This window comes from Mastigoproctus giganteus, chromosome 8 (genome assembly GCF_048544385.1).
Source record: "Mastigoproctus giganteus isolate SK-2022 chromosome 8, ASM4854438v1, whole genome shotgun sequence".
Lineage (NCBI taxonomy): Eukaryota > Metazoa > Arthropoda > Arachnida > Uropygi > Thelyphonidae > Mastigoproctus > Mastigoproctus giganteus.
Window position 1 is genome coordinate 177,606,931 of NC_143582.1, and position 17,473 is coordinate 177,624,403.

Consider the following 17,473-nt stretch of genomic DNA (forward strand, 5'->3'; position numbering starts at 1 on the left):
GGCTGCCATTTGCAAGTTGTAAGAGGTAGGCTGAAGTGGCTTATGAGGAGTATGGCAAAAATACCTTTAGCTGACACACTGAAATTCTTCACCTCCTATCTCTGGATGCCACCATGTCTCATTTAGCCCTATTATATCAGCATCAGTTCACCTAATCAAACAAATTTAATTTATTGACAATACTTCTGACATTAATATACAGTATATTATATTGCTTTTTAGTATTAGTAGTGGCAAGTGATACAAAGAAGCTATAAACCATCGCGCCAAAAAAAAAAAAAAAACACAACTTCCCACATTACATTGCCTCCATCTCCTCCAGTAGTAGTCTGGTTCTTTCTTGAATTTATTCAATCTACCCACTTCCACAACAGATGGAAGTTTTTTCCAACAATCAACCACCTGCTGGCTGTAGGCATCCACACATCTATCCTGAAACCATCCTTCAATTCCTTAAACAAGTTTTTCTTGGTGGCATGTGATTTCTGGTAACCATTGATCTCCAGTAACCACTACTGTTTCTTTGCACAGTAGTGGTTACTAGAGCTGGCTTTTGGATTACATTAACAAAAGTGGGTTGGGTGTTAAACTGAGCTTGTATAGATTTTTTGGCTCCTTGGTATCTGATGTTTTGTTTGACTTTGTCCCATTGAATGTTTTTCACCTTTTTGCAGAGAGGACAATCTTGGGAGTAGGCAGTATGTGGGCCATTGCAATTTGAGTATTTCTGCTGCTCTGCTTTACAGTCCGAGTGAATGTGCTAGTGTGAATTGCAATCAGCACAAGTGGCTAAACCTCTGCAGACATTTTGGGAATGGCCAAATTTTTGGCATTTAAAACAGCATGTTGAGTTAGGAATGCAAAGTTATTTGACAGTTGATATACCCAGCTTTAATGTATGTTGGAGATTTGGGGCTATCAAAATTCAGGATTAGGTTCCAAGTTGGAACTAAAGCATTGTTATATATATATAAATAATCATCAAGAATAATACAATACAATAAATACATGATGCACTAACTCCCAGACATTCGTTCAGGATCCTGACTATAGGAACGGGTTTGCAACCCCAAACCACCCTAGCTCAACTACATATTTCTACCATAATCATCTTTCTACTTTACTAGCCTCTACATCTTATGTCCTGTGAGCCATTAGTTTACCGAACGCGAAATCAGGGCTCTATTTTTAGCCTTAACAAAGGCTAGCTGCCTTCTATCGCTACTTTGTCAGCTATTATTTTTCTCAACTATCCTGGGCAGTTTGAGCATCATGTACTTAACCTAGCGTAGCTTCACCGCCCACGTTATTTCAAAAAACACACACCAAAATTTGTCTAACGCTAGGCACTGCTAGCATACCCATGCATAAATACACTGGTAACCCACTGACAGTCTTTTCTGTCAGTCCAGCCTGCAGTGGTAAGTTCTTGTCATTCGGATTTTCCTTGCCTTTGTCTTTGCTTTTTCTACTTTCATAGCGTTCTGCTTACTTCTGTAAGGTCATCCATGTTCTGTATGCAATACCTTATTAACACATTATATAATTGCAAACTTGGTATAATGTTATTCAAATTTTATTCAAAATTTAAAATTGATATTACCACGTGGACTTTCACACATGTACTTTGACATACAGAACATGTTGGAAGCAGAAGTAAGAGCATTGCTGTCTTTTTCGTGATTTTGGTGGATGACCTCTGATGAAGACAAAAATTATGAAAGACTCTGCAATGCTATCTCCACCTAGGTCGTCTCTTCAAACAATTGATTTGGTTTACTTTTCTATAGTTACAATTATTTTTTCCGGTTCCTTTCTTCCCCCTTCATTCACAACGTATATTGCTCCCAGGGTACACCGTATTTTCATTAGTTCATTTCTATGCATAAACATCTACTTAGTGTATCTTAGTGATGAGTGAGTGAGTAAAAAAAAAAAAAAAAAAAAACTGCAGAGCATAGCGGAAGTACAGCTATGTTTGTTCACATTGGAGAAAGGATTAAGTTCTTGGTTCATGCAGAAATGTTACTGCTTTTTTTCCTCTGCTATAAATCATGAATAAAGTATTTGTTAGCATGCCTGAAATGTAATGCACTACTACATTAACTAATTTGTTTTTTTAACTTGTTTATAATTAATAAATTATATTTTACCCTGAATTTGCAAAAATAACAATAATGGTTAAAAAATTACATAAAAGGAAAAATTAAATTAATATATTTTAACAAAAAGCAAAAATTATAATAAATTAATAGAGCAAAATACCTGCATGTAACTTTAAGTGGCGCTTTAATTTGCTTGGCAAGAGAAATGCTTTGTTGCACCCATGATGAGTGCATCTGTAACAATTAAATACCATTCACTGCTTTGCATTAATTTATGTCTAATAATAAATTATACCTAAAGAGCATGCAAAATTGAAACAAACCAAATCAATACAAAAAAAATTGAACATGGCTGGATAGGTCTAATTAAAAAATAATCAATGATGCAAATCAAAACTGAAATATTGCTAGCACATTTTATTTTTTTTAAAATTTAATTCATCTCTCCTTGATCATCAAGGTGGGATCCAGAATTTCTTCCATATCCTGAGTCCATGTGACTAAGTCTGCTATTATGTGGCAGTTTGGCAGAAAGATTGGGCTTCCTGCTGATGACAACCATAAACAGAGGCTGATTCTGTGGATGCACGAAAAAACTAGAGATGCTGGAGAAAATCTCTACCATCCTTGCCCAAGATTAACACTTTCCCAGCAGCTTTTTCCAGATTGTCTAAAATGGCACTTGTCCTAATGCTGCCACTTAAAAAACAAACAGGAAATCATGCAAATATAGCACCAAACATTTCCTTCCAATAATGAAAGAAACAATAGAACTTCCCAAGTTAGATGCATCTGTATACTTCCCTACATAAGTTTCATTAAATAACTTTTCAAGTGCAAAAATTGGGAATAGCAAAAGCAAACCACCCCCCCACCCCCCATAACTGTCTAGTACAGAGATATGGTGTGCATACAAACACACATGTCCGGTATAGAACAGACAGGGATAATCTAACAGTATTTGCTTTCTATCCCAGTATCCAATATGGGATTTTTGGTATAGGCCAGCACTGTTTGCACTGGAAAATATACAGGCACATGGTCACTTATCAATAGTCTATACTAAAAAAATGGTCTCCCCTCCCCACAAAGACAATTTGTTATTTGGTCTGTCAGCAACACATCCAGCAGCAAAAATAGCAACTATGCACAGAAGTATGCAGTAAAAAAAAAGTTCATTAGAAACTTTCAAGCATTGTAATATCAATAAAAACCACTTGCTAATTTTAGTCAGTATTTTTCTCTGTGGAAGACTAATTTTTTTGTTTCAGCTTAATTTTGGCATGAAAGCCAAAAAAGGTTAGTCATTACTGGTATAACCAACTCTCTCTGCCATGAAACTTTGGTTCAGATAGGCCCTGGTTTGCAGTACTCAACCTATATTTGCATGATTTCCAGCAGGGCTGTGTAAAGGCAGCTGTAGAAACTAAGGTAAAACTCCTTTAAGATGTTCTTAGACAACTTTAAGGGAGACCAAATTTATTCACTTAACAGATCAAGACTCGCTCAATTTCTTTACATTCAAGTCACATGGCTACTCAATTCATTACTGTAAAGAGGGGGGGGGGGGTAAACCCAACAGGAGATTATGTTTATATGGGTGAACTGGGTACCAATGAATGTCTACAGGTGAGTAGTACAGTTTCATGGTCATATACCAACTGACCAGTTACACTGCTACCCTGTAAGAGGCAAGGCAGCTAGGTGTGTCAGAAATTAAAACTGTCAACATCTCCAGCAACTTCTCACTTGACTTCTGCCTCTTGGTCAGAAGCAGACGGAGTTTGCTAATAAATCCATGTATGTCACTTGTAATGCTGAATCATGCAGATAGTTGCCTTAGTGAACCCAGTATTATATATTACCAAGAGAAGCATCTCACAGGTGACTCAGTGAAATTCACCTTCCAGTAGGGTAGGTTCCCCCAATACAGAATCCTGTTGTGAATGAGCTTTCAAGTCAGTTTCCTTTCCAGCTACACTAATCTACTTATAGTGCCTACTATGCAGTCGGAAATGCCTTACAGATAACCCAGTTACCGAGTTATTGTTATTTTTTTTTAATAGTTAATTTGCCTGTCTTAGTGAGATATAAAATGCACACAAACATTTAAGCTATGGGGTACCTAAGTAGCAGCTCACAAATCTAAGCTAATTTTGTCTGTAAATTGTATGTATTTTCTGATCAGTTTGCTAGATGAAAAAACATCTTGCTGCCCTCAACCTTGCTACCCTTGTTTAATACCTTCAACTGCAAATAAATTAACTGGGCATAAAAGTTCCTTGCATCACTGATGGGCTTCAAACCCAGGCCTCTTCCGTGGCCATAAAGACTGATTATAACCACTACACTACTCATAATTGTAACCATTTGGACAGGGGGGGAAGGGGGCCAAAACTTTATCTAATTCATGTCTCTTAAGAATCTTAAGTGGGAGGAAATCCCTGTGTTGATGTGCTCTGCTAAAGACCAAATAATCCTGTACCATCCTAGTCCCACAACTCTGCCAGTGGGCTAATGGGCTTCCCTTTTGCAGAGAGACCATAATATAAGGAAAGGGGGGAAAGAGTAAACTTTGGCTTGGCTACTCCTCTTACAGATAGCCTTACTTCCACGTGGTAATATTCACAGGCACCTCAGAGGCAGGAGAAAACCCCATCAGTTCCTGCTCTACGCTTTGCCGGCTACCAAATGGCAACAGTTGTCCCAAGGATAGCCAGCATGCAGACCAACATCCACTGCCAAGCGGAGTCACCAAGATAAGAAAGCAAGACACTCACGGGGAACAATATTTGTTTAATACCCAGTGTTATTTCCACTTATCATCCCTTTCCAACCCTCTATTCATTATTGCATCAGGGCAATGACAAAGCTTTTAAATTTCTTAGCCACAATCTGCTTGGCATACAATATCAGTCCAGGTACATGCCAACGTGCTGTCTTGTAGCTGCTTTTGTTGATTTTAAAAATGTCATTCTTTTAGATGAGATGTACTCATTTGTACTAATAAACTCATTTGACTTGTACATCTGTTTTTGAGGATAATTAGCAGTAGCAACTCAACTACACAGTTAGAAAGTGGGATGAAAAGATATCCTGATTTTATGCTGCACTTTGTCTGAGCAAACATGGCTATGACCAATTCCTTTGAGATGGTTTTGCTCTCGGCTCAAAAGGTTCAGTTACCAGTTCTAGGAATCCTAGAAAGAGGGACAGTCTCTTTAAGTTACGTACGGTAGGGGTGTGCAACACTCCATTATCCTGGTGACATCTGCAGGAACCTATGCTATATTAAATCCACTTTCACTTAGCTACTGCTTCTACTAGAGGGTCTGATGGTCATTTCCAGCCTATTCATTGGCTGCCAATTGTTCTGGTAGCACTCCCAGCCTTGGACTTCAGCAGATTGTCTTCAGAGCCCTCTCCTCTGAATATTCTTGGTGGATGGCATATCCTTTTAGGTTGCAATGACAACTACAGTAACTCTTCTAGTGGATGCTTCTAGGCCTGGATTATTCAGAAGAAGAGCTTGCACACAATGAGCATGTGACAAAGAAACAAGCAACTTAACTCCTGTTTACATGTAGGAAGATGCTCAACTTTTACCAGGGCAACCTTTTCATCTGCCGTCTACTGAAAAATAGCCCCAATTAACTGCTAATGTCCAGATTAAAGGGACTTATGAAACACCTATACTGTCAAGCAGCCCATGGTAATGTGGCCAATCTGGAACCCTGTATCCACAGAAGAATTTTGCCATTTATCTTTGATATGGAGGGTTGAACAAGGCCAGTAACATAGGAATGCTCCCAGCCAAGCCTAGCAGGGACATGAGGAGGTAACAACAGCAACTATGACAGTCGACACTTAATCTGAGTAGGGTTACCAAGGTTACCAATCTCCAAGGCTACTGTGTGGAATGAGGATTAATGCTCACCAAGCTGCAATGTGTTTTAAGGCTTAAGAGTCAGGTGCGTCAATCATCATCCAGCAGATTAAAATTAATACGTGCATATGAGATCAAATTATTTAAATTTAAGGAGTGGGGCAGGGTAAATGATATGCAGCAGCAAGCCTCCTACCAAGTTAAAAATATTTAACTGAATGAACAACATGTTTTAAGTAGTTTACTGCTTATTTACTTTTAATAAGATAAAAACTGAAATACTTACAGAAAAGGTTTAACTTTGGTATGTTCGTATTCATGAATCTTCAAATGCTGGTGTTTTATGAAGCACTTATTACAATGAGTACACTAAAAAAAAAGTAAACTGTTAGTACTTATGAATCACCATGGTTTTTAATTAGAAATAAAAACTGAGCAATACATCAAAAAATTTGTATGAATATGGATAATTTCATTTTTTACAAAAATGAATTATTCAAGCACTAAGTATCATTAAAAAATAAATACTTTATCTGACCATAACCTTTTCAGAAATCGAACATAATTTACTTTTAAACTTTCCTTTTCCCACCATTAATACGTTTTTTAATGGTGGGAAAGGAAATTAACAGATTATTATGATTTTGAAGAAAACCTTAAGGAAAGAAATTCCAAGAGCTCTAAACAACCAAAAGATATATTCAAACTAAATGCATAATCAATCATATTTAGGAAAACTGAAAAACATTTAAAGAATGCAAACACAAGCAACTTGGATTTTAATGTGCATTTTCAGAACATTACAAAAATCAGAAAATTACTGAAATCTATATTCATAAGCATATTCCTAATAATCTTAAATAAACTCTCATCTCAAACTGAGTGCAAATGCAATAATCATGGCAGATGTTTTTTCAGCTCCAGCAACATGGGTTATTAATGCATATTTTATTATTTAAGTTTTTTTTTTTTCCATTTCCAATGGATAGTAACATCCCGTTTTAATCAAATAGAAATTATTATTTTAATTGAATAAGTAGTTCAAAAGTTCATTTAAGTTATGCATTAGCTATTAAATAACACAATATCACCTAGCAGTTTTATATGGGCAATCATGCTAAGATTTATCCGAAGTTTAAAATTCTAGTGCATTCTGCGATAGGAATGTAACATGTCTGGATTCCTTCTCACAGCCTCTACAATTGCATGGATTTATATTTGCTCTAGGTTTCAGGTAATTTTTTAACTTAAGAATTTATTTTATTTCTGCCTGAATAGTGCTGATTAGTAGTTTACTGAAAGGTCAATTAATTGATCCCACTGTCTGACAAGGTCAACATTAGTTCCAGTGTTTACTCTTATGTACCATAAGCTGAACAGAATGATACACGCAGAACTGATGTTTTGTTAAGCACTTATTATAATGAGTACACTAAAAAAAAGCAAACTGTTAGTATTTGCATATTAACACGATTTTATTATAAAGGAAAAAAAAAAAAACTCCGTAAAATCAGGAAGCCAATTGCAATACTGTTTGCATTCTTGACAACACTGAAGTGTTTAAAATTCTCTTAAAATGGACTTCTGCCTCAAAAACTGCATCTCATTTGAAATTCAAAATCACATTCTGGTCTATGGATTGCAAGATTGATTTTAAATTGTGGGAAAGAAGACCAAAAAGTGGCACCTCCGTAACCAGGTGGGAAGGAGCAGCAGTGCGTAGCACACACTTCTTGATTAGACCGGGGTTCGAGCCCGTCACCATCAAATACGGAAGATGCGGAAAGGTCAGGGAATGACCACCGCATATCCCAGAGCAATATGGCCTTAGTTGCTAATGCTCCTAAAAACTAAACAACAGAAGACCAATTTAAGCATTCAATTTCTACTAACCATCACTAATTCATCTCAAGGTCATGTGGCTGACCTGGAGTATTTTCAATGACATGCAATGCCATAACTGACGGTTGGCATTCGTGGTGAGCAGATGTGCCTTGTGGAACTCTTCATAGTGATCATAAAGAACTCTAGATAAGAGGGGATTAGTGGAGGATTTTAGAGGTTATTTAGTATATTGTAAAGTTTATTTTTTCTATAATAGTTTTATATTTATAATATTATAAATATAATTTTTTGAAAGTTTTTTTATTGATATTTAGTAAATTTTAAAATGGTTGTTACAAGATCTGCCTTGAACACTTTGTCAGAGGGTACCATGACTCATACAGAAATAGCCGATGATTTCTGGGTGAGTCATGATTTCATCCTTTGCAGAACCTGTGGCATGTATTTCAAGATTGACTTAGTGGATAATCATAGCTCATCTGTCATTTTGTCACCGTTGTAAGGAGTGTACCGATCTAAAGTTAAAATATGGTGCATTTCTAGAACAATGAGTCACTGGAAGAAAAAAAAAAAAAACACAGGTGCTTGCCCTCGAGAATAATGTAACTGGGAGCTTGTTGGGGACTCAAGAAACCTACCAAGTGATGCACTCCCAATTCGGGGCCCCAGAACAGAATAACCAAATGCAAACTACTCTGGTTCAAAAAGGATTTAGTTCTATTAGGAGACTCCATTGTTAGGGAAACAAGAAATATTTTTTGTAATAAGGATAGGTGGACAAAAACCAGGGTATGTCTGTCAGGAGCATCTATTAATGATGTCACCAACAGATGGTCAGATTTTAAGGGGGGTTAAGAGAATATTATTATTCATGTGCTGGACTAATGATAATTAAGCATACATGATCTGACAATTTGTTAGACAAATATAGGACCATGCTGAAGAAATGCTGTGTGTTAGGCCACAATGTCCATGTGTCTGCAATTCTGCCCATGCACAATAGGAGAGATTATATGCTAAAAGCCTTGTGGATTAACTCAAGACTTGGACACTGCAAGCCTTTTGGGGGAAATTTCTATCAGCTTGGCCTGCAATTTTAGGTAGAAGGAATCTGTTTTGTAGAGACATGATACATTTAAAACAAAGGTTGAGCAAAAGTTTTTGCCAGTATTATTGAGGATACCTTAAAGGTTCAGAGAAAACTGCTAGTTTGAGGGGGGGGGGGCAAGGGTAATATAGATACACATTCATCTGATAATATTGGTCAAAGTAATGCTTGCACATACCTCAAGAGTTCTTGTTTGTTACCGCAACAGAACATACTAGCAAGGTGTTATGAGGTCAAAAAGATTTCAAATGAGTAAGTAGCTAATGCCAGGGAAGTGAGCTTAAATAACTTTAAGAGGCATGTCAGGGTAGCTAAGTCTTAATTGTATATACAATAATATCAGAAGTGTCGTCAATAAAATGAGTGAATTCGAACTGCTGGTTAGGACAAGTAATGCTGACATTATAGGGCTTACGAAAACGTTGTGCCACTCGAAGATAGGGAATGAGTTTCAGTATGGTATGCATAATGTATTTAGGAAAGATAAAGAAGTGGTGGGGTCATGCTTCTTAACAAACAGCCTGAGCGCGACGAAAGCTTTCCCAGATTCAGATGTTTTGCATGCTAGTACAGAATCTGTATGGCGTGAGATGGAAGCAAAAAGGTATGATGACAGTGGGAGTAATCTACAGGCCAAGTGATTGTGAAGATTATGATGAGAGCCTCCACATTCAAATGGAATGGGAAAGTAAGACCAATGTCTTATTAAGAGTGATTTTAAAAATTTTCCCCGAGGGGGACAATTTTTAAATAAACTAGATGATTGTTATTTGCATCAACATGTCAAGGAAAGTACTAGGGAAAAGAACATTCTAGACCTCATCATCAATGAACCAGATGACATAATAGGGCTGACAGTATAAGAATCAGTAACAGGAAGTGATCATGGAGTTCTACAGAGGACAATGAAGAGAGAGAGAGGTAGCAGTAGTTAAAGGCAAAGGAATGGATTATAATTTCAGGTAAGGAAATTACAATGGCTTAAGGTGCTACCATAGCCTCTAACTGGGTAGATGCCACACAGAGAGCAAATACAATTGAATTATGGTATACCTTTAAAACATTAATCACAGAAGCCTTGAATGCTAATATACCATTAAAAAAAATACTCCACGAGGAAGATTCCAAGTTGGATGAATAAGGAAGTCGCCAAATTACTTGAGCAGAAAGAAACCGTATGGAAAAGTTAGGGTTATGGAAAAGTTACAATGCAATAAAAAGTAATGAAGCCTATAACAACTACAAATTGATCTATAATAGTGCAACAGAAAATATTAGGCTGGCAAAGTCAGATTATGAGAAATCACTGGCACAGAGTGCGCATAAAGAATTCTTCACATATATAAATGCAAAGAAGAGAAGGACAAACTAGATCGGACCTTATGCAATGGATGTGGGATAGTATTAGCTACCCAAGCTGAAGATGCTGATGAACAACAGTTACTTTGCATCAAAATTTACAAAAGAAAAACCCTTTGTGTTAATGAGAAATTATGAGAGTGAAGTTGAAAAAATTTAATTAATGAAGTTGAAATTTCACGTTTATTTAATGAAAATAACTTTCGAGCCTACAGGCCAGTAAGGTCCTGGGTTTGATGGCACATACAAGTAGTTCTCGACTTTGAGTTAATTCATTCCTAGCACGCACTTGTAAAGCAAAAACTCTTAAAGCGGGAAATTATTTCCCATAGACATAAGGTTAAAAATAGAGGTTATGTTCTCAACAATGAAATTAGTTAGCTAATTAGTTCGTTTAAACTATGATTGGTTTATCGAAAGAAATGAACTTAGCCTGTAAAATCAAGCAAATTATAATAATAAAGAAATTTACAACTTACAAATGTTAAAGAATGTTTATTCTTCATCATCGACTAAATGAACACTTGTTGATCACTCATTATTGGCTCAGCACTCTGTTTATTGCACAAGAAGTCATCTTCAGAAATGCTTCAAGAGGCGTTGTTTCCAAGATAATCTTCTCTTTTAATTATAAATTTCACGATTGCATGCATAAGCATTTTTTAACGGCACACACATATTGCAACTAATACAATTCGCGTGGAGTAACAAGTTTACGAAGCTTAAGAAAAAGAAAGGAATGAAGAGAAGATTCTGAAAATTTGTTTTTTATACGATTGGAGATTTCAGTAAAGAGGAAACATTTCACCATAACATAAAAACTACAGAATTCCAGCTATCAGTATTTTTGCAAATGCAAGAAGAGTTTACTACCAGTTTATAATTGCTTGCAGTAACAGAAAAGCCCAATAAACTGGAAAGTGCAAATTGTTTTATGGTTGTGACCTCCAGAAATCTGCTTTAGAAAAATATCACAAAGTTGTTCAAAATAGGTTCTTATAACAGAACATATGATAACGATGAAAGTGTAGTGCATTTTAATGATTTGAATTGGTAACTAATACAATTTACAAACCACGCTCACTACCTTTTATATGGCCTTAAGGCCTCTTGACCTTAAATGACATTTTAGAGAGATAAATAGCTCAGTTTATGAATGTTTAACATTCATTTTTTGCAATTAACATTCACATTTTTGATTTTGTTGTTGATACTGACACTGGGGGGGGGGGGGGAAACACCTCTTAAACCCGGGAACTCCTAAAGCAAGAAATGCCTGTACCTTATAATCTTAAGGGAGGCAGCAAGTGAGTGCACTGAACCATTGAGGCTAATTATGAGAGCATGACTAGACTCGGGAGAGATTCTGTTGGATTCGAAAAGTGCCAATGTATCTCCAATACATAAGGGCGGATCTAAGAGTGAAGTGGGAAATTACCGACCAGTCAGTCTAACTTCAGTAGTAGGGAAAATCAGAGGCAATGATCAAGAGTGGAATTCAGGATCATTTAGGTAGAAATGGAATTCTGAAGGATATTGAGCATGGTTTTGTAAAGGGAAATCATGTTTAACTAATCTGGTTAGCTATTTTGACAGGGTCACTCAAGAGCTGGACTTTGGGAATAATTTCAATGTTGTTTATTTGGATTTCAAAGCATTTAACTCAATCCTACATGAGTGGTTACTTTATAAGCTGGAGCAGATTGGAATCACAGGGAAAATCCTTAGATGGATTGCTGGACGGCTTCAGGACAGGAGGCAGAGGATTATGATAAATGGTTATTCCTCAGATTGAGTTGATGTAAGAAGTGGGGTTCCCCAAGGATCAGTATTGGGACCACTGTTATTTTTGATTTTCATAAATGACACTGATGAAGGGATAGAGGGTTTGATGTCTAAATTTGCAATTGATGATGTAAAGATTAGTAGAGTAGTTAATAATAATAATAGCCAAGTTGAGCTTCTTCAAAGTGACCTAGATAGACTTCAGAGATGGCCAGTAAAATAGCAGCTATGCTTTAATCCAGCAAAGTGTAAGGTATTACACACCTGGGGAACAGTAACCTCAAAATAACATACACTTGGAGTTAAACTAAAGACAGTAGTGGAGGAAAGGTACTTGGTTGTTACAATACAGTCAGACATGAAGTTCTCTGAGCATTGTAGACAGGTTTGCAAGGAAGGCCCAGGGTGTACTATCAACGATTTATTGAACAATTGCTAGTAGAGATAAGGATGTCATAATCCCATTGTTTTTTTTTTTTAGACCACACTTGGAATTCTGTGTTCAAGTATGGAGACTGCACCTAAAGAAAGACATTGTGCTTCTTGAAAGTGTCCAAAGACCGGTAAACTGGTGACATCGGAAAAAGGGCGTCCATATGAGGAAAGACTTAGAATATGTGGTTTGCAGAGCTTGAAGACTAGGCACCTTAGGAAGCCGAGAGACAAAAGTAAAATGAATGAGGGAAAAAAACTTCATGGTTATAAACGATTCTAGAAGTAGGAGTCATAATTTCAAGTTGGTGGGGGGAAAGATGTTTAGATAGTTTTATTTTAGCCAGCAATTCATAAATTACTGGAATAAGTTACCTACATAGGTGGTAGAGGCTAACAGTTTGGGGAAATTCAAAGGTCAGCTGAATAATTACCTACAGGTGGAGGGAAATGCATAGGTTGTATATTTCCTTTTCTCTTATTATTTTATTTATTTATTTTCGGCTGGTGCAGCAGCACAAGCCATAGGCTTCCTTGCACCATGTGGCAATTACTAATACTAATCTCCACCAAGTCATCCTTGCTGAGGTAAACCTTTACACCAGGGAACCACTATTTGATCAGGGCTCTGATAAACAAAACTGACTTCCAAGCCACAGGAAGCTAAAATCTTTCAAAGCTCTTGGGTTCTCATTGCGGTAAACAAATGTCAGTTTCAACTTAATCTCAAGTGGCACTGCCTCTAGGAAGTCAGTTGTTTCTAAGATAACTCATGACACAGCAAGTTCTTCTCTTCTTTTGTGATGGAAGTTATGCAGACATCTTCCAGAACAACCACTTTCAGTGTTGAGAAGTAACATAACACACTTCCCAATTAGATATCAGCCACTGACTTACAACTAAATTAATTGGTAAAGGTAAATGGGGATGATAGCATAAAGGCTTAATTGTCAGTACTCACCTCAATTGATCTGCTCTGTTACATGATTTTAAGGTGGAATAGCCAACTGAAGATGTTTGTATGAAAGTCTCTTGTTACGACTATTGGCATCACCTAGCTTTCATGTTAATATTTCGTATGTATGACAACCTGGAATAAGATGCCTCACTTCTTCCCTGGGAAAATCTTAAACACAGATCTTTTAATATTTTTGATCTTATTTATTATTTATAAAAGAATTTTTTAATCTATATTCTAAATTAGTTTTAATCCTATTCCAACTTAACATCATGTAACAGAGCAGATCAATTGAGGTGAGTAATGACAATTAAGCCTTTATGCTATTATCACCATTTAGTCTAACTCATAAATGATACTTTAAGACATTCTTTAATTAATCACATTGGTAAAGGTAAAAAAAAAAAAAAAGTCTCCATGCAGTTATATCCACTCTTATCATACCCTTCCAGTCTAGAAAAAAAAAAAAAAAAAAAAAAACAGCTGCTCCTTAAATTTCAGGCTGTCAACTTGGCCCACCACTCAGAGATGCAGTTTATTCCAGTGGCCAAATATAAAAATACAAATATATTGGGTTAAAAAGTAACAGTTCTAGCCTATTACTTTTAAACCAATAGCTTGTATTTGCCTCCTGTTTTTTTGTGTCCCATTTCAACATGGAGTTTCACAGTTGTTAATTCTGCTAGACAGTTCAATATGACATTGCTTTCCTTGCCACCATCCTAATTATACCTGGTTTCCTTGTTCTGTAACCTACATTTTCGTAAATCTTTCTTAATAAGAATAGTCCTTTGATATTTTCACCAAATGAATTAGTCTTTATACCTTTCAAGAGGGATGTTTTTTTTTTTTTTTTTTAAGATATGGCTTCCAGACTTAATAGTAACGGAGGCATGTGATGCAAGAAAGCAAGCTTATGTAGCATCAGCCAAAAAAAAAAAAACCCACCAATTTCACACATCCATCCCTCTAAAAGTTTGTCCAGTTCCTCACTGAGTTTATTTAAGCTACCAACTTCACACGGCAGATGGAAGTTTGTTCCAGCAATTAACCATCCACTGGCTAATGGCAAATTTTCACACATCTATTCTACAACTGTCTTTCCAAAATTTGAATTTAACCACCTCAGGTTCGTAATCTGATCAAGTGGAAGAATCCCATCAGAATTCAGCGTGCTCAACCCATTCAAGGCCTTATACACCTCAATCAGGTCACCTCGCAGGTGCCTAATCTGCAGATGCTGCAATTTGAAGAACTTGCCTTTCTTGGTAAGGCTTAAGTTCTTCAAATTGCTCAAGCTCTACATCCTTCCTAAAATGAGGCCTCCAGAGCTGTATGCAGTACTCAAGGCATGGCTTGACCATTGCCTTATACACAAAAGAGATAATCACTTCCTTTTCCTTACTAGCAAAATCCTTATATTTCACTGACAATACCCCTACTCTGGCAGCCTATTTACATTGCTCAGAAAATTTGATATCTGATTGCCTAATTACTCCTAGGTCTTTTTCATTTCCAACAACCTTAAGTTTAACACCAGAGTTGGTATGTTTCTCTGGGGTTACTTCTACCCATATGCAGTACTTTGCATTTGTCAACGTTAGTTGCCACTTCTCAGTCCATCTGCCCAAATTTTCTAGATACTGTTACAGTAGCACACAGCCATTACTGTCATTAACAACCCTGCCAAACTTTGTATCATCTGCAAACTTGGACATTAAGCCTAATATATCTTCATCAATATCATTGATAAATATACAAAACAATAATGGGCCCAGCAACAAACCATGGAGACTCCACTAATAACATTAGTCCAGGAAGAGCAATGTCCATTGTTTACCACTCGGTCTTCTTCCACTCAACCACCCCTTTATCCATGGTAGCAACTTACTGTTAATACCGTACTGCTCCAATTTGTACAGTAGTCTTCCATGCACAACAATGTCAAAAGCTTTCCTGAAATCCAAGTATATGACATTAAAATTATTTTTTGCATCCAGTTCCTTTGTAACCACATCATAGTATTCAATCAATTTGTCAGACAAGACTTTCCGTTATCAAACTCATGCCGCATCTGAATTATTACTGTAGTCTTATCTATATGATCGGGTAATGCACCTTTAACAAGTGACTCCATTTCCCCGGAACAGACCTCCATTTCCTTTTCCAACAGGTCTGTAATTCTCGTGTCACCCTTTGATCCCCCTTTGTGAATTGGATACATTTGTACATCTCCAGTCTGTGGGGACCTCTCCTGAGCCCAAGGATGCTCATAATTATGGCTAAGAGTTTGCTTTCTTCTTTTGCCACCTCCTTTAATATAACTGGATAGATCCCATCCACCCCAGGTGCCTTTGTTATGTTTAACTGCAACAATTTCTCCTCCACTTTTCTCTCAGTTATTATAAAAATCATTACACACCCTGTTATTTGATAAACATCTGGCATTTTCCTCCCTTAATAACTCCTTATGTGTGAATGTAGATGCAAAATATTCATTTAGTTTGTTAGCTACCTGAGCAGGATCAACAACAGTTGAACCATCGATATCAAGTGGACCAATCTGATTCATCCCCTTCCTTCTAGAGTTTATATAACTAAAGATTTCCTTGCTATTTTTCTTAGCATCTTTTGCCAAAGATTTCTCGTAATCTGCTTTCACTTGCCTAACTTCCTTTGTGACTTCATTGCAGACTAGCTTATAACTATCACAGGCTTCTGTGTCGCCTGATAATTTATATGCATCCCATGCATTTTTCTTGTCTGCTACGAGTCTCATTAGTTCATCTGACATCCATTTAGGCTAAAAATTGAAGTATTTCTTAATCGGTATAAAAAGCCTAGTAGCTTCCACAATTACTTCCTTCAATTCTTCCCATTCAGAATTGGCTGCTGGTAACATCATCAGTTGGTCCCACTGCATACAATTTAAAAACTTTCTGAGACCACTGTAGTCACCTTTACGGAAGCAAAAACCCTTCCATTTACCCCTGATGGCAGTAATATCTTTAAGTAAATCCCACATCAGTACACTGATCATTGTCACCCAGTGGTTCCTTTATCTGGAAATTCTTAATGCACAAATAATCACTGCTGAAAATCAGATCAAGAATATTACTCTCTCTGGTTGCCTCTCTAACATGTTACTGTAGAAAACAATCATCCAATAAATCCACAAAAGTCTTGTTAGTGTGCAAGTGACCAACTCACAAGTCCCAGTCAATATCTGGGAAGTTAAAATCCCCATTATTAGACTATCTGATTTACTGGCCCACTATTTCTCTGTACAATTGTCAGTTATACTAATCAGAGTCATTAGGCCTATAACACACTCCAACTCATTTTTGCTTTTCCAGTGCTTGCATAATACCAAACTGATTCAACACTGCACTGACCATCTATGTCAACTGGATACACTTGCTTAGATGTAACTCATGGCCGAGAAGAAAAATGCACGGATACATATAAATTATCAGGCAACACAAAAGCCTATGGTAGATATAAACTAGTCCGTAATCAAGTCACAAAGGAGATTAGGCAAGTGAAGGCAGATAAGAAATCATTTGCAAAGTAAAAACAAAGACTTCTTTACTTATGTAAACTCTAGAAGGAAGGGGATCGATCAGATTGGTCTACTTGATATTGATAATTCAAGTGTTGATGATCCATCCCATCCAGGTGCACGCATTCATGCATGAGGAATTCTGTAGGGAAGCAGAGGCCAGAAGCTTATAAAAAACTCTAACAGAGCTAAATGATTTTGTAAAGCAAAGTGGAGGAGAAATTGTTGAAGTTGAATATAAGAAAGGCACCTGGGGTAGTTGGATCTAGTCAGTTATATTACAAGAGGCAGCAAATGATGTAAGCAAACCTTTGGTCCTATTTATGAGAGCACCCTTGAACTCAGCAGAGGTCACAATGAACTGGAGATGTACAAATGTATCCCTAATTCACAAAGGGTGACATGAGTATTTACAGACCTGTTAGTTTAACAT

The 17,473-nt window shown here is 36.8% G+C and overlaps 1 protein-coding gene across 1 annotated transcript in view; it reads right to left on the reverse strand.

The window, feature by feature from the left end:
• The window catches only part of LOC150082033 (transcription factor IIIA-like), a 159,145-nt gene that overhangs the window by 106,730 nt on the left and 34,942 nt on the right, over positions 1-17,473 (reverse strand). Inside the window, exons 4-5 of the mRNA XM_090379927.1 lie at positions 6,278-6,360; positions 2,266-2,339 (exon numbers count right to left, since the gene is read on the reverse strand). Coding sequence (XP_090236053.1) covers positions 2,266-2,339; positions 6,278-6,360 — 157 coding nt within the window. The remainder of the gene's footprint in view (positions 1-2,265; positions 2,340-6,277; positions 6,361-17,473) is intronic.